This window comes from Artemia sp. Qi Xiang Cuo, chromosome 20 (genome assembly GCF_049724085.1).
Source record: "Artemia sp. Qi Xiang Cuo chromosome 20, ASM4972408v1, whole genome shotgun sequence".
In the NCBI taxonomy this organism is placed as follows: domain Eukaryota; kingdom Metazoa; phylum Arthropoda; class Branchiopoda; order Anostraca; family Artemiidae; genus Artemia; species Artemia sp. Qi Xiang Cuo.
In genome coordinates this window covers 12,349,744-12,375,794 of record NC_142813.1, presented here as the reverse complement: position 1 = coordinate 12,375,794, position 26,051 = coordinate 12,349,744, and the positions used below count along the sequence as shown (strand labels likewise).

At 34.5% G+C, this 26,051-nt stretch overlaps 1 protein-coding gene across 4 annotated transcripts in view; it reads right to left on the bottom strand.

The window, feature by feature from the left end:
- Positions 1-26,051, bottom strand: part of LOC148939874 (Y+L amino acid transporter 2) — a 126,178-nt gene that overhangs the window by 40,968 nt on the left and 59,159 nt on the right. For all 4 annotated transcript variants that reach the window (XM_089106160.1, XM_089106163.1, XM_089106162.1 and 1 more), the window contains 3 exons: positions 19,878-20,003; positions 13,831-13,969; positions 3,142-3,265 (listed from right to left, as the gene is read on the bottom strand). In XM_089106160.1, coding sequence (XP_088962286.1) covers positions 3,142-3,265; positions 13,831-13,969; positions 19,878-20,003 — 389 coding nt within the window. The remainder of the gene's footprint in view (positions 1-3,141; positions 3,266-13,830; positions 13,970-19,877; positions 20,004-26,051) is intronic.

Below are 26,051 nucleotides of genomic sequence, written 5' to 3'. Positions count from 1 at the left end.
AGCAACAGGAGTAGTATTCCAATCAATTTCACATCCACTTTGGAGTGATTTTTGCACTAACTCTCACAAGATTTTATATCATTTTTTTCTCGCGATTTTGCAAATTGAATTAATTCCCTCCTCTTGTCCAAAAGAGAACCTACCAAAGACACGAAAGAGCAACTTAGCGCAATTCATTACGATTAGGTAATGATTGCTTGGACGGATTAGGGTTGTTATTTCAATAAGACATTATATATGTGTTACCGCGAATGTCCGAAATCTGGTTAATGTCGACATTCACCGGTGAATGCCCAAAATACTTTTTTTTCTCCTTGGGTTTAGTCGACGTTGCTAGTCAACTTTTTCAGTCTAATGCAAGGTTCGATGATGGCAGGTTATGTTAGATTAGGTTTGGTTGTGTTAGGTTGGTTTTACCCCATTTATGATATTTATAACCAAATTTAACCAAACATAACCTAAATTAACTAAGCCTAACCTAACTAACTTTTACCATCATACCTTGCGTAACACTGAAAAGCTGACTCGCAAAGCTAATTGAATCCACGCAGAAGAAAGGAATTTCGGACATTCACGGTCCTAAATGTATAATACAATTGTAAAAGCAAGCGTGCAACGGGCAATTGCAATCGCCTGGCTACCATGAAGTTTAATGGGAGTAAGAAACATTCTGGAAATAATACATGGAAAGGATTCTGTTAGTTCCATAGGAAAATCACCCGTACTAGATATGTGTACTAGACGCAACATTTTTGGCAAAAACTAAGACTAAAAAACAGGTAAAAACCACAATTAGGGCAGGAAGAGAGGACAGAGGTCTTAGATTTGCCTATTCCCTCTTCGGCGCTGGTGAACATTTTTCAAATTACTGACATGCTAAACTTTCTCAAATTTTTCACTGTTTTATTTCCTTTTCGATTCTTTATTGTCTTCTTTTTTCTGCCTTTAACTTGACTACGACTTAAAAAGCACTACCTTATCTTTTGCATTATATTACGTATTTTATTATCCTTTTTGTTATATTATATTTATTTTTTATTATATTTATATTATATTTATTTTTCTATTATATTTATTTTTATATTATATTATAGTATATTTATATCACACTATTATATTAACTACGATTGCACCGCTCTTTGCAACATTTCTTTCTCTTTCTGCTTTATAAAATACTAGCTCACACGCCGCGCGCTGCTCCGATCACAAAACAAGGTAATTAAAGGAAATTCCCCCTGTGCACCCCCCCCCCCCACAGAAAATTCCTTCCATAGAAAATTCTCTCTCGCTGAAAATTATATTGGAAAACTGCCCTTTATTGGGAAATCGAGTCCATAAATTGAAAAATACGATAATACGATAAACACGAACATCGATTTTTTTTCCAAATGTCGTGCTTTCCATAATAGAGTTAATCCGAAATAGAATAAAATTTTTCATTAATCCCTATACATATTTATTTTAATAACATATGCAGAGTCGGAAAAAAATTTGCAAATCAAATTTATTTTCATATGGAAAATTTTATGCCTTAAACGTTCTCAAAAGTACACCCAACAACTTCGTAAAGTTTCTTGGAGACCGGATGAACAGTGTAGCAGTGAATAAAGGACAGACGGACAAACAGACACATACATACAATATTACAAGATCATATGTATTATACGACTGTATGTATTAAATGACTATATGTATTATATATAGACTATATGTATATAGATTTTGAGTTTGCCTCTTTGCGTTAGACTATTTGGATTCGTTAAAATAAAACCGGGGAATCATCAAAAAGGATAGAGAAGATAAAGTTCATCATCAGCATCAGATCATCATATCAGAAGATAAAGCTTGTTTCTATTTGAGACTTAGGAGTAGGCCTGTCGTATTTTAGTTCGCTTCGCATAGCTCAAATTTGTCAAAACACAGAAGAATCTGTAGAATTTATGACTGTGGCAGTACTCATCATCCCAAAAGATGAAGAAGACCCGTCCCCCCAGATTGTATTTTTTTTTAGCCATGGGGAAATAGCTTCCGCAATCGTCCTGGCTAATCAAGACAAACGAGAACATATAGAACAACGGAGAAAAAAAGACAGTAAAACAAACAAAGTATGAAAATGGGTATTTTTCGGTGGAGGCACTGGGAGGTCGAGGCCCTCCCAATGCAAATAAAAAAAGGAAAACAAGGCCTTGGGAACACCTTCGGTTGTTTTCTTTCTTCTACTTGTTCAATCCTGATAAATAAAGCGGTTAAGAATTCATGGGTAGCAAGTGGCAAAATTTAGCCAAATAAAGGTACATTTATCCGACAGGATCTGTGTAGTTTGTACCAAAGTTTTAGTTCTCCAGTTATTCTTTTCCTTTCCAGTACTACCCATTTCTTCTGGAAGAGGCATTGTTGGACCCTACGAATGACATATTTCTGATATTGAAATTTTTGCTTCGTTTGCCACGATAGCACCGTAACAGTAAGTTAGTGGATAGGTTTGAACTTGTTGATACCATCTCTTATAAATTGTTTTACCGATGCTTTATGTGTGAAAACCTTGAATTTTGTTTCTGTCTATTACTCTATTTTGCATTTTTTTTCTTTTTGAAGTTGGCTAATTAATTTTCCTGCTTTTAGTATTTAATATTATTTTTGTTTTGTTTTTGCTTTCTTTCTCTTCAATTTTAGAATTCCATTTTTTTTACTTTTTATGGGATTTATATTACATTATTATATATATATATATATATATATATATATATATATATATATATATATATATATATATATATATGTTATATATTTCAACAATAACGGGGAAAAGTGAATAAAACTGTTGAATCACTTCGTTTCGACGTTAACATTTTGTCAATTGACATTGACCTCTTTGACATTTTGAAAAGTTTTTTTTTTCTGACTAGCCATATTATACTTGCTTTTTAAGTCGTTGTTTTTTCTGTCTTTATTGACTAGAATTTGTGAATTCAGCCCATCTGGGCTTGTGATAGACTTTTAAGAAATAAATCTCACTATAGGTAATTTCATTTGTGCTAACAATTAAATTGTTATTAACCAACTTCCACTTGACCAAAAATTTGGTCTAATCACGTATCTTTACACCTCATGAAACAACCCCGATATGGAAAAACAACTTACAACTGCAACAGCTTCAGAAGCTAACACCTCTGCCGGAGAAAGTGTTGTGTAGAATGCCACATTTGCAAAAACATAAACAAAAGTAACCACTGTTACAGAGATGTAGATAGCCAGAGGAAGGTTTCTAAAAAAATAATTATGATTTTATTTAAATAATAATTATTTAAAATAATAAAATATGCTAAACTAAAAAAATAATTATAACTAAATAATTATAACTAAAAAATAATAACGAAAATAATTAAAAAGTTATAAATAATTAAAAAATAATTAAAAAAAATAATTAAAAAATAAAAAATATTAATTATACAAAAATAATTAATAATTAAAAAATAAAAAAAAGGTAAAAAAAATTTTACCTTTGAAAAAAAAAATGACAGTCTATCAACTTGAGTTCAGCTATAATTTTTCCCAGAAGGAATATTTCTCAAAATAGAATATTTTAATCAAAAGTTTGCAAACAAAATAGCAATATTTGTAATATTGCTAATAACAAATATATATTTGTTAGTTAACAACAAAATAGAAAATATTGTAATATTTAATTATCATAAATGATAATTAAATGCAGGATTAGGGCGGTAAGATTCACCTTACTAACGAACGTCAAAGTCCCCGTAACGTTTTTCAAAATCTGAATGAAGGAAAACTTTTCAAGGCATCAAACAAAAACAAAAAATTACTGTATGGAACATGATGCAAAAATAAATTTTCAGAAAATAAATAATTAAAAAAGGAGGCGTTCAACGTATAGGAAAAAAAATCCCACAAATAAGAATAACCTAAAAATAAAATATTAAATATTGCATGTTTTCGAAAGACGTTTCTCATTAAAACGAACGACGTTGGTTTTTCCAAAGAAACTAAAATCACATAATCAGATGACTAAAGTATGCAAACTTTGAACAAAAAGCCCTATAATACCGAAAAATATTACCAATCGTCCGCGTAACGTTTGTCATCTTTCAATATCAAATTTACTTACTGCGTTGGCTAAAGATTTGAACAAGTTGTACAAAGTAAAGTTGTACGTTGTACCTCTTACATAGCGGATGGATAATTGAATGGATAATCGAACAAACCTACGACATACTGATACAGTCAGGTGCAGTAGCCTAATCACAAGGCGTTATGTAATATCTTTTGTCAAACTAGAATTTGTGTTAATCTCAGAATACTCTATTTATAGGTTCAGCAGGTTTTCCCGTAACTTATTTGAGTTTTTATCGAAGACGAAATATATACCTACTCGAAAAAATAGATAAAAAAAAATGCAGCTTTTATTTTACAATTGTTCCCTGTATCTTTGATCCACGAAATACTATCTTTGTATTAATAACTATATGTAAAAACAATAGCCTATAAAGTAGCCGAACAAGACCGATCTTTTTTCAGTTTCTTTGCCCTCCTATAACAAACATCTTTTGCAACCTAACGTTTTTCAAAGCCACTTCCAGTTTCTTCTTTTTTCTTTACTTCAAAGAGCTAACATCTTTTTCCCAGGAATTTGCAATTTCGGACAGGACTTATTCAAAAAAAAGAAAGAATTTCTTAATACGAACGGCATATTACGAATTTGTCAATAATCAAGGCTAGTTAAACATACTTAAGAATGTTTGACGTCAAAGATTCCCCTTTCCATCTTTGTATGGAGAATGATTCCCAGAATAATCTTTATCAAAAAACAATTCCAAATTAATGTGTCTGATTTCCACCTACTCCATAAAGGAAACAAAGTAGCATACGCTTTAACTCAATTAGTGTATACAGTCAGAAAGTTTCAAATTAAATTTTCTAATTGAGCCGGATTCTGGTAAGGTAGAAAATCCCTTGTCGGATAGCATTTTTCTTTGCAAAATGATGGGCCAAAATGGACCATTGGTGTTGCCTGGTAATCTGGCATCCTTGCTACCTTGCTACGGCTAGCCAACCTTTTTGGGATTATTTTTTAAATTTACTTCTTTGTACAAGTTTTCTTATAGTTCCAGGATTTTACAAACCTTTCCTTACAAACAACAGGCAGTAATTCCTAATACCATCTATTAGGGAGAACAATCCCTTTCTGGACACGCTTACTTTAATATCTTAAGATAAGTAGTTGAATAAGATTTCCAGAGTTATCCAGGATTTGATATTTGAGTTGAATCCTAAAAGTACTATTAATCTAACAAAAATCAATACCAAAAGAAAATTGTCCAGAAAGTGACTGGACTATTTACAGCATATATATATATATATATATATATATATATATATATATATATATATATATATATATATATATATATATATATAAAACAGAGGAAAGCTTTAATTATATTTTGCAAGTTACCAAGATTTCATATCAATTTCCTGCGTATTTTTTTTTTTTGCCTTCCCAAGGCCAGAACATAATTTGCACTTTACATAAAAAATATAAATTTTTTTACTTTCATAACTTTAATAAATCAAATAATATTAACATTTTGATTACTAAATATCAGTGTATATATATTAAACTGACAATTCAAATTCATTTGCAATTTTTTCAGTAAAGTACAAATTATGTTCTGGCCTTCAGAAGGCATAGGGGTTTTGAGGCTTACTCATGTTAATTTCTGCTCGTTTTGGGTTTCATTTATTTATCGATGCTGATTTGTGGTAGTTTCACGCTTGGTAGATTATTTTTTTTTTTGTTCATTTTTGGTTTAATAGATTTCTTTACTTTTCTTTGAAAAACTTATTTTGTGGAAAAAGTTTTTTTTAATTAATTTCTGTTCGTTTTATATTGACATAGTGTTTTAAGGGAAAAAGAAAATAATATTTTCAATCTTTTCTTTTTTTAACACTATAGTTTGGCCTGCTATTTGTATGCTGGAGAAAAATTTTCAGCAATTTTTAACAACATCAACCCTTTTAAAATTCTGGACACAAATAGTAGTGTTTAATTTAGTTTCATAACTCTTCTAGATGACCTGAAATAGAAAACTTGACACCATTCGCACAAAATTCGGTTTACTTTCTTTGATACCTTGGATACACTTACGCTATTTTTATTTGGTTAAATTTTGAGAGCAGAATCAGCCCCAAAAGTTTGAACATAATACCCCCAGTCATTCTTGGTATACTGCTGAGATGCCTTTTTGGGATTTAGAATTAACACAGTGCATTTTGATTTAATATTTAGGAAAATTTTTGTTTTTAAACATATCGGGCAATTGGGAGGGTGGGCGTGGAAGGGGGACTAGTTGCACCCCAATCACTTTCGACTATTAAAAACTACATTAGCCTTTTCTATTTTCAATCGAATGAGCCCTTTTCGAAGTTCCCACGACAACTCCTTCAATACGAAGTGCCCTGGTCTAAACAAACAATAAAAAAATAATACATTGTACCCAGATCGATCTTTACTATAAAAATGTCAAGCCTTCCATTCACTTTCGACAATTAAAAAGGGCACTAGCCCTTTCAATTTCCAATTGAATGAGCCTTTTTTGAGTTTCTACGACAATGCTTTCTATAAACACCCCAGGGCATAACTTACACAACCCTTGCCCTGAGGGCTGTGAGGGGGTTGCCATCCTCAAAGCCATAATTTCCAGAACTTTCAACTACGTTAAACAAAACGGCTATCTCAAGATTTTGATTGGATGTGTTTGGGGAAATAGTGGATGTGAGAGGGGGGTTAGTTGCCCTTCAAAAACTTTCGACTATTAAAAAGGGCACTATCCCTTTCAATTTCCAATCAAATGAGCCCTTTGAAGCTTCTACGACAAAACTTTCTATAAAAGTCTTATATGCCCCTAGGGCATAACTTACAACCTTTGCCCTGAGGGCTCTGAGGGGGAGTGATTGCCATCCTCAAAGACCTAATTTCCAGAACTTACAACTACGTTGAACAAAATGGGTATCTCAAAATTTTTATTGGATGTGTTTGGATAAATGGCGGGCGTGAGAGGGGGGTTAGTTGCCCTCCAATCACTTTCGACTATTAAAAATGGCACTAGCCCTTCGAATTTCCAATCGACGTTTCTACGACAACTTCTTCGATACAAAGTACCCTGGTCTAAAGGAAAAAAATAAATAAATAATACATTTTGCCAACATTGTTCTTATATGCCCCCAGGTCATAACGTACAACCCTTGCCCTGAGGGTTGTGGGGGAGTTTCCTGCTCAAAACATAATTTCTAACTGGAAATCAACCAAGCTGAACAAAATGGCTATCTCAAAATTTTGATTGGATGTGTTTGGGGAAATGGTGGGCATGGAAGGGGTGTTAGTTGCTTTCCAATCACTTTTGACTATTAAAAAGGGTACTAGCCATTCCAATTTCCAATCAAATGAGACCTTTTCCAAGTTTCTACGACAACTCCTTCGATACGAAGTGCCCTGGTATGATTTATGCCTATGATTTATTCCTTGAATTTTAGCAGACTAGAGCTTTTACTGAACTTAAGCCAACTTCGCACTTTACTTTCATTAGAAAAACTTTGTAAAAATCAATTTTTCCGTGTTTTTATTATTATAAAAAAAAAAAAAAAAGAAAACTGGAGTAGTTGAGTGAACAACACACTTGTTTGAACAACAACTTGTTTCTCAATGTAAGATCAAACATCCCATTGTTATATTATTCGTGTTAGCGTACATAGGAGAAAATTAAGCAGTCTCTATGAAAACGCGTATTAACAATGTCAGCAGTTGGCTCTTTACTAGGTTACTATAACCACTAATGAGACTCTAAACCTCTAATTGATGTTTCTCAACGATGGCAATTCCAACGGCATTATTTTATGGTTCGTAATCTTCTCCACACTAGAAATAACACCAAAAAGTGTCATATACCCCCATGCTCTAGCTTTATGAGGTAGGAGCAATAAACGAAATATACGTATTTTTTTTAAACTAAATGCGTTATTCGTGTTTTATAAATTGGAAAACGGGAAAATTTTTAAGAAAATGTGAACTTCCTGGGAGGGTAGAAAAAAGGGAGATTTGAATAGATGGGACGAAGGAGGGGCATACGCAGCTGTGTTAGCCCTAGGCGGCTTCGTGCTGCAGTAAGTTGTTAGTAGTAGTAGTTTTTTTTTATTAAGAGGGGGGAAATGTCCTTAGCAGTACACTCTCTTCTGCGAGGACGTTTAGCTCACTAATTAAAGTAGACGTTGCAATAATATGGGCCACATTTCAATCTTTACTAGGTTGCTGCAATTACGACGCAAGACTGTCAACCTCCAGTTAATGTGTTCCAATAATGGTGATTTCATTGTTATTATTTTGTAGTTCCTAACCTTCTCCACTATGGAAATGGCACCAAAAAGTGCCATTTGTGGTATCTTATCCCCCTTTACTGTAGCTTTGTGGGGTAGTAACTGCAGACAAAACATAAATTTAAGTGTGTTATTCGTCTTTTACACAGAGTTTAATTTGTTAATTAAAGTATATTAACCGTTTTTATAGTCGCTTTATTCATGTATATAACATAATAATATTACAACAATACAACTAAGGATTTTTTTCTTAAGTAAAAAGAAATAAAAGAATTCTGTTAAAAGCTCCGGAGAGCCTCAATATGTTTCTAAACTCTTCCGGAGAGCTCCCGACGTCATTTTTCATAAATTTGATATATAATCAGTTTCTTCTTAAATTCGAACATATATGAATAAAATGAATTTATAATCTGGGTACTTTTATGATATAACCCCGACCTAATATTCTTCATCTAAGTAGAACCTGTTTCTCTGACGCTCAATCGTAATGAAACATACCTAAGTATGACAAAAATATAATACCTTAAAAACTAATTTGGGCTATATATTTGCACATTAGGGGGGGGGGTAAAGTATAGCGGGTGTTAGGTACAATTATTCTGCATATTATGTAGTAAGAATTGTTTGTAACTTCACACTCTCCAAATACTTTACACCTTCCCCCCCTCCAAATTGGCAAATATTCAGTCTAAATTACATATTTGCCATCTAAGCTGCCACTTCTCTTTATCACGCTTCAGGCTAAGGTGAAAGAAATAAACGAAAAAAAACCGGATCTGTAATGTATCAATGAATGAACAACTTCAGCGGTCGGCGCTATATCATACAAGTACCATAATCTGATTGACCACCACAAGACGAAAAAAAGAAGAATTTTCATTCCAAAGCCTTTTCAATTCCTGGAGAAATTAGACATTGGATAAAAGACACATGACAAATAAAGTACGCAACATTCTTTTTGTTTTCACAATCCATTTAGGCCTACACAAGGTACTTTTACTTTAGCTTTTAGAATTTCATTTTCATTATTAAGTCATGAAAGCGGTTCAAAATTGATTTAACCTGTTTCAATTCATTATTATAAATAACTGTTTTGAGTATTTTCGGCACATTGTCAATTTGTTGACGCAGTGCCAGGTTTTCAGTGTTCAGTAAAATTGTTTATACTAAAAAGTTTACACTTAAAATTCTGATCTTTTTATCAAAAAAGGCGTTGTCTTTTGCAAAGGTGCGCATTCTGATTAGGCAATTGACTTAATTAAGAAAAATTAACCATTAAGAAAATTAAAACAAATTTGAGATGAGCGAAATCTTACACAAACCATTTTTGGAATTTTTTTTATTTTTCGATGACCAGGGCCATTTCAGAGGTGACAATTCACGAATGGTGGGGAGCAAATACATTATTTTTAACTTATTTCAAAAGATAACTTTTTTTTACAATTAACCTAATTTTGGGGGACACCCCAAGGCACTCTCATTAAGAAAATTTGTATTCTTTCAAGGAAAAACGGCTTGGATCTTCAAGGCATGACACAGTAAATCATCTGTTTTTGTTTGTTTTTAGATGTAAATAAATTTCATTAATTGTTTTGAAATTATCCCGATTCAAAATTTTATACTTTAAGTCGAGAGGGTGCTAACTTCCCACCACCAGATGTACATCTCGGAAGGCCATGTATTTCGCACAGTTGCCCCACGATTGGCACAATTTTGCCAAGCTTGGCACATGCCACCTGGCATACATGATTTCTGAAAGAGGGCGACTCCTCGCTTTAAATAATGATTCAAAATTTTCAAAGGAAGTTCTGCCTCTGAACTTCCAAGTTCAACAGACTTCAGTCTAGATAGTAGTCCCACTCTGACATCGAGCTATTTTGGGGCAGTTTCCAATAATATTAAATATTTCATTCTTCGGACGTGATATTGATGCGAGATTCGACTAACTTGCTACAATTAGGCTATTAGAATTATAACTTGGTCCCAGACCAACAACGATCAGACAAAATTAACCTCGTGTTCAATAAGCTTATTTTTTATAATTTTTGGCGTTCAATAAACAATTGCAATTATTGAATTGCGTTCAGTAGCACTTATTAAAACCTACTAAATTAATTATTTGCTTATTGTGCGTCAGAGCTCAATAAGCTGAAATTCAATTTTTTTCTAGATTAAATACAAAAAAAATCAACTAAAATTAAGGAGCAACATTGAAAATTCACCCCCTCCCACCCGAAAAACGCATGCATACTTCCCAATAACAATATATGTACACAATGGAAAACTTTTATAACAAATACCTTTTCTCAGGGTCTGTGGGAGGTTATGTTATCTCCAAAGGCATAGTTATTCGACCTTTCAACTATGCTGAACAAAATGGCTATCTCAAAATTTTGATCGGAAGATTTGAGAGAAAAGGGGGCCTAGTTGCCCTTCAATCTTTTTGGCAAATTAAAAAGAGCAATAAAACTTTTAATTTCGTTCTAATGAGCCCCCTCTTGATATTCTAGGACCATTGGTTCGATAAAATCACCTCTGGAAAAAAAACAACAACAAATAACCACGCATCTGTGATCTTTCTTTTGAAAAAAAATTACAGAAGTCCACATTTTTGCAGATAGGAGCTTGAAACCTCTAGAACATGATTCTTTGACACACTGAATCTGATGGGGTGATTTTCATTAAGATTCTTTGATCTTTAGGGGGCGTTTCCTCCCTTTTTGAAAATACTGTAATTTTCTCAGGCTCGTAGCCTTTCATTGATCATTTCTTAAATTTTTTAAATTACTCGCATAAAATTGAACTTGTTGCCCAAATAGCATTCAAAAGATTATAATAATCGCGCTTATTATAATCGCCAGGCCGAAGGCCTCGACCAAGTCCGTCGATTATGAATTGAAGTTATCAAGTATTTTGCAGTAGCTTGCATAGGTTGCATCAAGACATGGCTAATTGTAGACAGAGAAAAGCCAAGACAGATAGTCCAAGCAATGGAGAGGCAAATGTTTAAATGGCTGGGGCACGGGTAAATGGCGGGAGTATGCATGACTCTATTATTGGATACATACTTGTTTGTTAGTTTTTGGAAAGGCAACCCTGCCTAGTCTCAGGCATGTTGACCAAGAATTTGAAATTAACATAAGACCGTTAGATTGCCTGTAATGAGAGGCAAACAAGGCACGCCCGCCTATGGTCTTAAGGAGGTTGACCAAAAATTTAGAATTGACATAGGACCATTAATTTGCTTGAAATAACAGGCAATCTTTTTTGACAGTGATTGCAATTAATTGCGACAAGCTATATTGAAACGCCGGATAAACAAATATATACAAGCCAAATTCTTGGGGGTTTTCAATATACTAAATTAGTTATGCGTTTGTTTCAATGCAATTTTTCCGTTCTGCAATATTAATGTAACCCTAATGCGAGATTAGGCTAATTCCTTAAATCTATGCTATTAAGCTTTAATCAACAAAAATGTTAGCAAATTTTTTGATAAATTTGGTGCGGTGTCAAAATTATACTTTCGCTTGCCCGAACGACGAGAATCAGTCCTATCAGGCAACAGTGCACTGACCCTGATTTTTATTTATCCATCAGTTTAGGAGGATAAGCTATTTTTATCTCACAATTACATAGTGGCGTCATTTCAAGGAAATTTAGAGGGGGTAAATGTAAGGGCAGATTAAGGGTTTTTTTTCGGGGGGGGGGGGGTTACTAATTTTTGACTCAGTTTTCGACTAATTTTACTGATTTTTACCTAGGTTTTACTAATTTTCGACTTACTTTCGACTCGGTCAAAAATTTCGGGGGTGGGGGTTCAAACCGGGTGACCCCCCCCGGATACGGCCTTGGATAAATGTATCTTTCGAAATCTATGGGGGGACAATGTTGATTGTTTTCTTTCCAATTTTTTCATCGAGAATACCATCAGAGGCAGTTTCAATGAAAATTCCAAAAAGCGCATTTTTCAAAATCTAGGGGGGCTAATACCCCTTCCTAATTGTCACACGTGATAGCAACCAAGTTTTTTTTTTATTAAGCCAGATACATGTCCTCTGCTGCAAAATTTACAAGATGAACAGCCCAAAGCCTTTAATTTACTTAATCCTCCTCTTCGCTCATCTGATTCGTATTATCTAGTCCAACTATAGTCTAGACAATTAGGCATTTACATTTACAATGAATAATAATTGCCATAAAACTCCTCAAAGTTTCCAAGATTAATTTTTCAGAGGGGTTATCCATTCTATACCGCCTGGTGCATATCTTGGAGCAAGACATGTTTCACCACGTGAGGGGAACTCCTGCTATGCTGTTAGCATCATGCATGGCGTAATTCACGCCACACTTCTACACCCGTCCCCTGGCGTACACATTTATGAAGAGGACAGCCCCTTCATTTTTTCGTTGTAATATAATAAATTCACTATGTCGTTTACAAACTATTGGAAACTTCTTTGGGTTAATTGTGAATAAGGTGAGGGGAAATTCAATTTTTTTTTATTTTACTATATATATATATATATATATATATATATATATATATATATATATATATATATATATATATATATTACTGTGAATGTCATAAATCTGGTTAATGTCGACTATCACCTAACCTAACCCGTCACCATCAAACCTTACATAAAACTGAAAAAGTTGACTGGCAACGCTGACTACATCCAAGCAGAAACAAAAGTATGTCGGACATTCGACGGTGAATGTCGACATTCACCAATTTCGGACGTTGAAGGTAACATATACACAAATTGCAATGGCAGAAAAATACTATTTAATATTTTTTTTCTTTTTAAATTTATTGCATGGAGAATAAAATTTAACGAAGAAAAAAGATTGGCACTTGTATGATATACCTACTACCGCTCAAGTTGTTCATTCATTGACATATTATGGAACCGTTTTTTTCGTTAGTTTGTTTCAGCTTAGCGTGAGACAAGACAAAGAGAAGTGACAGAATAGATGAGAAATATATAATATAGGCTATATATTTGCACACTAGGGGTTGGGGATGGGGGTAAAGTATTTGGACAGTGTGAAGTTAGAAAGCAATTTTTACTACATAATATGCAGAATAATTGTACCTAACACATTAGGCATGCAGACCCGCTATACTTTATACTATACTTTACTCCTCCCCTAACCCTTTGGTATATTTCATTAAGATTGAGCGTAAGAGAAAAATATTAGAAGAATATTAGGTAGAGGGTATATCATACAAGTACCAAAAGATTTCAAGCCACTAACATTCGATGAAACAAAACGTTTTTCTCATAAGGATTGTAAGCAAAAAGATACAATCTTCGAAACAAAAATCAGATATCAAGGTAATTTTTACACAGAAATTTGTATTAATAGTTAATACAATAATTTAGAAATCAAACAACAAATAAAACATTTTAAGCAATGTCTTCAACTTACCTGACCGGATCTTTCAATTCTTCGATAATAAAGTTCAAATAATTCCAGCCATTGTAAGCGAAGAGGCCGGAATAGAAGGACAGTGCAATTTTTGTTATATCGGTTTCTGAATTTTCAAAAGTGAAATACTCTGTATGACCTTGAATAAAATACAAACATAAGTACAGCTTAGATAAGTACAGCTTAGAGCCATCGAGATTTTGAGATCCCTAACAGGCCTGCTGTTCGCCCCCTCTCCTTAAAAAGAAAATAATGGTAGATAAAGAGGTCCGATGTAGGGACAAAATATATAGGATGTAACCCTAATCAGTAGTTGCGCCTTGAGTATGACAAAACCATAAAACTGCATATATATTTATATATATATATATATATATATATATATATATATATATATATATATATATATATATATATATATATATATATAAAGTGAAATTCATACATTCATGTTTTGACTATCATCAAATTACATTGTAGGAAAAAAGATGAGAAAGAACAGTGGTTTTAAATACATCACGAAAAAAAAGAAAAGCAAGTACTGTTAAGAGCCCCCTCCTACCAGGAAGTCAAAAAGACCCTCCTCCTCGCTAGGTATACTGCAGCCTGAAATTACAGCTTAATTCGTGGCCCCCCCCCCGGAAAAATAAGGGGTTGTGCAGAGCAATGCTTACAAAGACCCCAATGTTAGATAAAATAATGATAAAGCCAAAACGTCTTATGAACAGCCTTATTATACAAACATTAAACATCTTAACAACGTCTTAAACAGCCTTATTAAACGTCTTTTTATGCAAAATATAAGGTAACAGAATCACACAATGGTATATTTATTCGACGCACGACAGATTTTTAAAACAAACGAGCAAGACAAAGTTCATCCAAGCGGAAACGACCGGATTTTTCGCTATCAAAACTTGAAACTACCAACTAAATAGGCTATACTTTAAACAATTAAAAAAAAAAGTAAAGAAGTATGACGGCACTACACCTTTAAGGTACAAACCGGCGGTGCTGATCTCCGTTTCGTTACCCTTCAGCCTGAAAGTGCAATGGGGGGTTGGGGGCCAGCCATCCTGTGCTTTTGCACACCCTTACTTTAAGAAAATGTCATAAATAGCTGAATTAAAATACTCATTATCAAAGAATACGCATTCTAATCTCAGGGAGGGGGGAGAGCAGTCCATGAGTCAATCAAAACATCCATTTATGTAAAAGTCATAAAACTACCGAAATTCCAAGTTATAGCCTTCATTTTCACATTTGCTATTATTTCTATGCCGCTTTATATGCGCACTAGTCTCTTTGAAAGCTTCCTTGAAGCGACATCCTTTGATTTGCGTTTCAAAGCCTGTAATGGTATCAACTGTTATCAATAAATTCGTGACCGATTGAGTAGCACCGTATCATGTTATTCTAGGTGCTTATTGAAACACAGCTGTGTTTTCTGTTTTTCAATAAAAATAAAACATTTATTTTATCAAAACTTATGTTTGTATAAAAAAACCCAAGAGAAAGTTTTCGGAACACACGTCTACAGAGTTTCTTCGACACAGCTATACATAACCTACACTACCAACAATTCGTTGTTATTATGAAGAGATTACCAAGCTAAAATAATTCTTATATCGGACGAGACCATTATATAATATATATATATATATATATATATATATATATATATATATATATATATATATATATATATATATATATATATACCCGTACAATAAGTTAATGTTGTACCCGTACATTGTACCCATATATACCCGTACAATAAGTTAATGCTTAACAATATTCGACTCTAGGAAAATTAGTCTATTTGTTTTTTTTTTACCCTCATTCAAGAAAATCCTTTAATAGTCTCTCCCCTCAGACCAGACTGGATCAATGTGAGATGTTGGTAGTCATAGGGGCAAACAGCCATGATCTTAGAATGGTATTTAAAAAAATCCCGGGGAGGGAGTTTGAAATGGAAAGAAACATTTTTTTCGGCAAATAACCAAGCTTCATGGGAGGAGAAGGATTCACCTAGGGGAATAATCTTCTTACTCCACCCTCCTCATTGCGGCTTCGCAAGTATGGGATAAATGTTTCAAATAGAAGAAAAATTATACGATAAATAAATAAAAGTTCAAATACGGGATCAAACCCTTTTAATAGACAGCGATTTTCACAAACAGTGATAAAATTTCACAAAAAATACTAGATATTTCGGTCACATATGCAGTGACCGTCGTCAATCGTAAATCAGTAGGAAAGTAGTACTGATGACGGTCACTGCATATGTGACCAAAATATCTGGCGTTTTTTGTGAAATTGTATCACTGTTTATGAAAATCACTCTCTATTAAAATGATTTGATCCCTATTTGAACTTTTATTTATTTATCGTCATGGAAAGGCAGTGGGGTGTCCGAAATTTTGAAAAATTATACATATGGGGCAACAATTCTGGGCAGACCCACACCTCGACTTGATGCATCACGATAAAAGCTATCATCAAAGATTACAATTAAGTGCTGAGTTGCTAAGGTCCACTTGTGCGAAAATGCCGCTCTATCTGGCTGAATGTCTCTTCATCTTTTCTTATCCTTGCAGTTGCCTATAAACCATAGTCAAATCTCTACAAAAAATATGGACAAAAAAAAGTCTATTTCTCCAAGGTTCGTTGTTTTTTATATACTTTTAGGATTTTAAAATATAACGCCGTATGTCATGATAAAACCACACGATTGACACGCCAAAGTCTTAAAAGAAATCCTACGCCTGGTTTTGTCACCCTCCACCCCTCATTCGGGCCTTCGGAGATGTCAAGCGAGGGAGTGTTGACTTCCATCCACCTGGTGTACTTCAAGGTGTGTCGCACAGTTCCACCATATTTGGCATAGCTCCGCCACACTTGGCACAGTTCCACCATGCTTGGCACGCCCCACCAGGTGTGTATGATTTCTAAGAGAAAGAGCGACCCTTCATTGTCAACTGCGTTTATCGTTATGTAACGTAGGGGAACACGGGGTGGAACGGGGCTAGATGACAAGAAAGGTGATGCGCCAAGCGGCAATAGCTACAACTACTCCAGCTCGGTACAGCTGAACTGCCGAATCCATGTTTGTTTAGTTTCCTTTCGTTTGATGAGAGAACCAGTTGTCGTCTAGGTTATTTGCTGTTGGATTGCAACTTTTATTGATTTTGTAATTAAGGTAAGGTTAACACGCTTCTTTGCATTACATCTGTAGCTAGTCATACTTGTAATACGTTCAATGGGCTTTGTTTTAGTCACCTTATTGTTTCTTTACTTGAAGTTTTTGCGTGGCCATAACCTCCAAATAATAAGGCGTGTTCCTGGGGTGGAAAGGGTGGGGCGGAATGGGGAAGTACCCCATTCCGCCCCACACTATTTTAATCTGAGCAGTCGTTAAAACTGGGTCAGCAACTTTTCTTAATTCATTTTCAGATGGTCCGTGTGTATAAGAGAAAGACAAACAGACAATCCTGGTCTACTGAGGCGATGAACAATGCTGTTGTAGCGGTTATTTCTGATCGATGTGGCTGCCTGAAGGCTTCTAATGAGTTTGACGTTCCCCAAACTACTCTTGAAAGATACGTTAAGAAAAAAAAAATGAAAATCCTGAGTATCTGATTGATAAAACTGCAGGGAAATTTCAAACCGTTTTTACCCAAGAACAGGAACTTAAGTTTGTGAGGTGCTTGAAAACTATGGAGGCGCGGTTATTTGGTCTGACGATGAGGGACTTACGTACCTTAGCTTACCAATTAGCTCAAATAAATGACATAACTCATAGATTTAAAAATGAAATAGCAGGTCGAGACTGGGTCAACGGATTTTTTAAGATAAATCATTCTTTGTCTATTCGAAAGCCAGAGTCAAAGTCTGGTGGACAAGCTATGGGATTTAATAGAGCGACTGTGGATAGTTTTTTTTCGCTACTCACTCAATTGGTAGATAAGCAAAAACTTACAGCGTCACAGATATTTAACTGTGATGAAACTGGTGTTTCAGCGAACCCTAAGAACCATTCAAAAATCATTGCTTGTAAGGGTATAAAAACAAGTTGGTGCAATAACTTCTGCAGAAAAGGGGGAGACTGTAACTTGCCTTATTTGTATGTCTCCAAGTGGATCATACATGCCCCCGATGTTAGTTTTTCCGAGGAAGAAAATGCAGAAGGAGTTTGAGCTGGGACTACCTCCAGGGAGTTGGGCTGAGGTTCAAAGCACTGGATGGGTGACCGCTGAGCAATTCTTAGTATGGTTTAAAAAATTTGTAGTATTTTCTAAGGCATCAAAGGACTTTCCAGTTCTCCTCATATTAGACGGACATTCCACCCACACCAAGAACCTAGAGGTCATAGATTACGCAAGAGATAATGGTGTTTCGTTGCTTTGTTTATCCCCGCATTGTTCTCACAAGCTACAACCGCTTGATGTGTCTTTCATGAAGCCTCTGAGCCTTCACTACGCTGACGAGCATCGAAAGTGGCTCCGTTGCAATCCAGGGAAATTCGTGACGCTGTTTCAAATTTTAACGCTCTTCGGATCAACGTTTATCGAAAGCGCCTCTATGAATACTGCAATTAAGGGGTTTAAAGCAACAGGAATTTGAACACCTAACCCAGTCATATTCTCTGATTCATATTTCCTGCCAGCTGACACAACTGACATCAAACAAGCTGAACTTTCAACCCAAATAGTGACTGAGGAACCTCCAACGACAGAGAAAGAACAAGTGGGAAAATCTTCGTCTGGCTCATCTGTTGATAAAGAAAATCCCCACACTTGTAGTAAAAGGGGTGAAGGTGTTACAGTTTCTAGCCCTACCGTTGGTGTTAATGGCACCCCAGCTAAAAAGGTTCAATTTAATATGGATGACAAGGCTACTCCTGGATGCTCTTGGATGACAACTGACATGAATGACTCTCCAACTGCATTTATTGTTTCACCTGAAAATTTAATTCCTATTCCAAAAGTCAGAGGAAGTGCAAAAAGGCGAATCGAAGGGGGGGAAAGACTGCAGTTATAACTGATTCACCATATAAAAATGAGTTAGAGGATGCTATAAAAGAAAAACAAGAAAATGATATTGCCAAGACAGAAAGAGCACTGAAGATACTTTTTAAGAAAGAAAACAATACGGAAACAATAAAAACAAAAGGAAAGTGCCTGAATAAGAGTGAAAAAGTGCCAAGAAAAAAAAACAAGAAGATAAAGAAACAGCCTGAAACTTACGGCAGTGATTCTGACGAGTTTTCCGACTGTGAATGTTTTATATTGTTGTGAGTTTTACTCAAGGTCAATTGAGGTTGGGTTGCCTGTTCCATATGTAGAAAATGGGCTCACAATTCCTCCGCAGGAATTGATAGCGAGGACGATGAAGCTATCCTTGTATGTGAATTTTGTAATTCAGAATGAGATTAATTTGATGAAAGAATATGTTTCAATTAGTTTTGCTGGCTTAAGCAAAACGAAAAAAAAAGCCAAATTATAGTTTTATTTTTATTAATCAGATTAATTAATTAATTTAATTAATCATAATCTGATTAATTCGACCAAAGAATATGTTTAAAATAGAGTTGTTACCTGAATCAAAATAAATAAAAAGCCAAATAACAGTTTTACTTAGTTAGATATACTGTTTTAACTACCACCCTGTTCTGCCCCGTATTTCTGCCCCGTATAAAAGTATTTGACATTTTTTTATATTTTAATTAAATAAATAATAATTGTGTTCACTTCTTACAATATGAGTGTGGAACTTTGTTTACAACAATACAAGGTACTTTTATGAAATTTTGTAGCCTTTTATATTGACTCCTTCTAATTAATAAAAATCCGTTTAAAGATAGTAACCTGTTCCACCCCGTGTTTCCCTAATTACTAAATAAATCCAAACTACCCAATCATGCAATAGACTAAATGCATGCAATAGACTAAATGAACAAATATATTTAAGGTTAAGGAAAAGAAACTCAAAAAGTGATCCCAAAAAATTCTGACAGAAGAAGTAAGAAAATTTGATAAGCCTACCTGTTGCAAGTTGGTAAAATCCTGTCCCAATGATAATAGCCAGAGCCAGAAGTTTAGCGTACGTAAAAAAGTCCTGAACAAACGTAGACCATTTAACATCCCAGCAGTTGATAAACGCCAGTAAGCCTAAATAGTCACATAAAGCTTAGTAAAATCCAATAACAAAAGACCTAAAGTTAATCAAATTCGTAAGAAAAACAAACGTTAAAGTATTACACTAGATTAAATGAAAAAGATTATTCTGTAGTCGGGCTTCTATGCAATTTTGATAAGTTCACATCTAAATCATTCTCAATATCTTAATTATAGATAACTTAAGGTTGAGATATATAGAAACACAATCAGATTATTTCGAGAGAGAGCTGGAGATGCATATTCAATATATATATATATATATATATATATATATATATATATATATATATATATATATATATATATATATATATATATATAGTATATAGATATATATATATATATATATATATATATATATATATATATATATCAGATTATTTCTTGAGAGAGAGCTGGCGATGCAAATTCAATATATATATATATATATATATTATATATATATATATATATATATATATATATATATATATATATATATATATATATATATATATATATATATATATATATATATATATATATATATATATATATATATATATATATATATATATATATATATATATATATATATATATATATATATATATATATATATAAACCCACCGCATACATTCTTACCTGGTGGTAGATGCTACTACCTTTATACCGTATTAAATAGGCAAAGTGGATGAAAATTATAGGGAAAATCACAAAATTTTGAGACTTCGGGGCTTTGGGTCAGAAGCCCTTCTCCAGCATACGGACCAGGTGGTAGACGCTACTACACTTATGACCATACAAGTTTTAGTTATAACGATACATCATCCGATGCATGCTCTCGGCTTAAGTTGATTTACTTACAGTCATAGGGGGGTGAAGATGACTAGTTGATGTAGGAAAGTATTTCAGGGAGCTCTTTGTAGAAATCAAACATCATTTTTGATCTTCGTGTGTTAATATTTAATATTTATATATTTAATAATAGTTTTATATATTTAATATATATTTATATATTTATTTTAAATATTTTTTTTAATTCTTAATAATATTTATATATTTAATAATAGTTAAATGATAGTCATACTGTATATGTTCCCGTAATTTTTCTTCAAATGAAAAATTGTCCTTATTCTTTTTTTTTATTCTCCAAATATGTATGAAGCTTGTGCTGACCCAGGATAGGCTATTCTACCACTTATCTAGAGGAATTTTCACACACCTGAATATCAGTGGATAAAGCTGCATCAAGAAACTGTTGGGATTATGTTCGGTCGTAACTGGCGCAAGGAAGCATCTCAAGGGGAGCAGGTGATGCTATAATATTCAGTAATTTGGGAGGTCATCCACTTTCCACAGCCTGATGTACATCTCGAAGCGCCAAGTGTGCCGCACAGTTTCACCACCCGTAGCACAGTCCTCACAACACTTGGCACGCGCCGCCTGGTGTCGGTGATTTCTGAAAGTCTGCGAGCCTTGGCAGCATTTTTTTTTCTAACTTTTAACTAAATTACGAAACTTTTTAAACTAATTAACTTTTAATTAAAATTAACGAAATTTTAACTAATTAACTAAAGCACTCACTTTTAACTAAATTACGAAACCAAGGCTGTTCAGTGAAATGTAACGAGCGATACTAAAATTTGAAACAGATGAAAAATACTAAAATTTGAGACAGATAAAGACTTGATTTCCGTTGCTGAGGCAATTTGGGTGTTGGATCAGCCTTTGGTCAGCTTCGTGAGGAAAAGGTTGCGGTAGTGACACTTAGCCGTAGTTGTCAACCCCTCAAAATTTAAAAATGAAATGTCTCGAGACACTAGATTTACTTTCAATCTGAACACCCAATACATATTTTAGGTTTAATATGCGCGATATATACAAGCTAATCCTTTATTACTTAGCCAAGCTAAGGGCACGTTCAAGGGCATATCCAGGACTTTATTCGGGGGGGGGAGGAGGGCAAAAAGCTTCACAAACACATTTTGTTTATAAAAACAAAAGTTTCGAGGAGGGGGGGGGGTCAAAACCAGCAACCCTTCCTGCAAGGCCGCATCCAGAGGGGGGATTGGGGGTTTGACCCCCCTGAACTGTCTGACTCGTAAAAACGTAACAAAATGGATATAAACAATTTTTTTTTTGTATTTTTGACGTTTTTTTGTGTAACCCCCCCCCCCAAAAAAAAAACAACAACAAACAAACTTGGATACAGCCCCGCCTCCCTGGATACTGCCTTGGCCATGTTACGTTGTCTCAAAACTGAGCATTTTTTTTTCAATATAATTGATGGCAAGGACGATTTAGCAGACACATTTGATTCTGTGACTCGCTTTTTTTCTAAAACGATAATTCTAGTTTAATCCGAAGTTATTTCAATTTTATGGTACCTTTTCCGAGAATATTTAGATAAATAAGTACATTTTCATAAAAAAAAAAACAATTTTCGAGTAATGTTCTCATTACGTAAGCAATGAGATAAAAATGATAAGAAAATAAAGCGATTTCTGACGCTCATATCAAACGCAGTCTGTCATGCTTTCTGACGTTATTGCACAAAATAAGCAAAACAGCTTGACGCATAATTTGACTTAGTCTAAACTTTCCTATGATTCATTCCGAGAAAAATACGATAAAGCAAGGCAATTAGTCAAAATAAATATAGCGCACAATGATGATGAAATAAGTACTCAAAATATGTTAAGATCTATGCTAATACAGCGGCGTAATTTCAAAATGCACTTTTCAAAATCTTAAAGAGACATATTTTTTCTTACAAAATAGTAGAGGGGGAGGTGCTACTCGTGTCACGCACCCCTGCTGCCACCTATAACTTTTTTTGCACCCCAAATAAGGGCATAGCCTCCCTAGGGAGAAAGATTGCGTAATCGGTCAATGACCTCTTTTTCCAAGGTCGATTTATTTGATGTTTCTATGTGTAATAACTCCGGAACGAAGGTTGCACATGCGCATTGAATTCTAACGGGAACAATGTTATTGATCTAGGACTCGAGGGGGAAGTGAATTTCCGAGAACTTGATTGCATAATCGATCGTGAATGTCATGGTGTCCAGAAATAGTATTTGTTGTTGTTGCTCTCGAGCCAAATGTTATGACTTTCCCGGAAACAGTTAGATCACGTGTTTCCTTCTCAGCCAATCAGCGAGTCGGTTACATCCTCCTTCTCAGCCAATCAGAGACGTGCTTACATATGATTTTCCCCGTTACATAACAATTCGCCCTTGAGATTTCGTATATAACGGGCATGCAATGTGATTAAATTATCAGAAAGTATTTTGACACCGTGTAAACAACTAAAATGGATAATATTGATGAATTAGAAGCCTTGGCAACTACAATTTACCATGTAAGTTCCGTTTTATTTTCAAAATTATTTTCCTTGGACATCCTCCAGTATGTTCAGCTAAAACGTAAATATATTCCTTTACCACAAATCCCCCCCCCAAACCTTACAAACATCATTATAATCAATGGAAAACATAAATATATTCTTTTTACCCTAACCCCCCCCCACCACTCACTGTTTTACAACCAAATTCTCGCAAATGGAAATAATAATCTTTTCGTTAAATTATAGACTTTATCTATTGTGATTTAAAGTGTATACTGACTTTCGTCACTGTTGTTATTAGCTTGCTCTGGTTTTGACACAAGACTCCAATGTGAGGCATATAATTAGCTATCACCCTTTCCGGCTTACAAAAGCGGTCAACGGAACTATTCTTCCGTCAAATTAAAACACAATGATGCAATAATTAAGCTAAGACCTACATAACCTGTGTGGAAGTAGAGAAACAAGTTATTTTCGAATTAGGGTCTAACAATATCCCCCTCCCTCCCCCATTGTCTTACAACCCCAAATTCTCGCCAAAAGAAATACTTTTTTGATAAATTCCTTCCGTCTATATTTCCAGCTAAATCCCCCGCCTCCCACCAATGTTTTACAATCAAATTCTCGCAAAAAGAAACAATTATCCTTCCTTCTATATTTCCAGCTAAAGTGACCGCTGACTTCTGTCAATTTTTATTGAAAATGCCGTTCTGTTTTGACACAAGACTCCAGTGCGTGGCTAAAATTAGCTGTCACCCTCATTAACGCATTTCCTGTAAAAAGTTTCTCAGATCAAAATGGGATGTTTTTCTCCTATCAAATTAAAACGGTTTCATGCAGACAATTGCAATTTATTAAGCGCAGGCATATACAATCTCTTTTTGGAGAACCGGTGAAATCTCGTTATTTTCAAATTAAGATCTAACAATATATTTAGTACATTGGCGAACGGGGGAGGGGACCATGCCTCAATTCTATCGCCATCATTTTAAAATGAAAACAAACTATTTCTTCGCATTAAAAGTAAGGGCCTTGTATTTGTCGGAGAAGCGGTGAAATATATAATTTTCACATTAAGTTTAACAAAATATACATAAATTTATGTGACAGGGAGGAGGAGAGCAATACAGTGCGTCGAACAGCTTAGTTGTAAGTAAATTATGTAATGGGGGAGGGCAATGCCTTCAATTCTACAGCCATCAGTGTAAAATGAAAAGAAACTATTCCTTCGCATTAAAAGTAAGTGCCTTGTATTTGTCGGAGAAGTGATGAAAGAGATTATTTTCAAATTAAGTTTAACAATATATTTAGAACATTATGTGAAAGGGGGAGGGGGCAATACATTGCTTCTAACAGCTTCGTTGTAAGTAAATTATGTAACGGGTGAGAGCAAGGCCTTCAATTCTACCGCCATCAGTTTAAAATGAAAACAAACTATTTCTTCGCATTAAAAGTAAGGGCCTTGTATTTGTCGGAGAAGCGATGAAAGAGATTATTTTAAAATTAAGGTCTAACAATATATTTATAACATTCTGTTAAAGGGGGGCGGGGGCAATACATTGCTTCTAACAGCTTCGTTGTAAGTAAATTATGTAAAGGGGGAGAGCAATGCCTTCAATTCTACCGCCATCAGTGTAAAATGAAAACAAACTATTTCGTTGCATTAAAAGTAAGGGCCTTGTATTTATCGGAGAAGCGATGAAAGAGATTATTTTCAAATTAAGTTTAACAATATATTTAGAACATTATGTGAAAGGGAGGAGGGGGCAATACATTGCTTCTAACAGCTTCGTTGTAAGTAAATTATGTAAAGGGGGAGAGCAATGCCTTCAATTCTACCGCCATCAGTGTAAAATGAAAACAAACTATTTCTTCGCATTAAAAGTAAGGGCCTTGTATTTGTCGGAGAAGCGATGAAAGAGATTATTTTCAAAATGCTTTCTAGACAAAATTATGCCTGACAATAAATTCTGGTTAGGAGCGGGGGTACTAATTTTTCTACTGTAAAATGGCGAATCGTTATTCCATACTAAATTTTTTCTTCTTTTAAGGACAATTTTGAAGAATGCCACTCACCAAGCAAGAGGGCTACGCTAAATAAAGTGACTCCTGTAGGAGTATCACGGCCTTCCGTCATAAGGTGTGCTGGGTTAACCAGGGGCGCACTACACCAAGCCCCCACGTCATCTATACAATCCGTAAGACCCGAACCATCCAGAGCCACGCTTTACCAGCCCCCTGTGTCCTCGATGCAGACAGCAATACAGTCTGTTCAAAACCCAAAAATAGACTGGGTGACTGCTCACAGGATGGTGAACCCCGCTGGGTCATCTGTACAAGCCAGTGACATCGCCGCCGCCACCACATCTATGCAAGCCACTGATAGTGTTGCCATAATTACACAAGAGTGTGAGGTTGCCCTCCAACACGCACTACCCGGACCATCTGGCACCCAAGTGCAGCCGGGATATAAAAATGTAAGCATTTTTTCCTACCTTTCTATTTCTTCCATTGTTTTTTTCTTTTTCAATCCCAATATAAACTTATCTCTGTGAGATATTAACCCCATATTACATATCTAAATGTAATTTTTTGCAAAGAAACCGCTCTTTTCTAATCTTTGCTATCGCTTCGATATTTCATAAGTGAATATTTTTAGGTAATTTCTATTAATAATCACTGCCTTTGAAACTCAAAATGCTATTTTT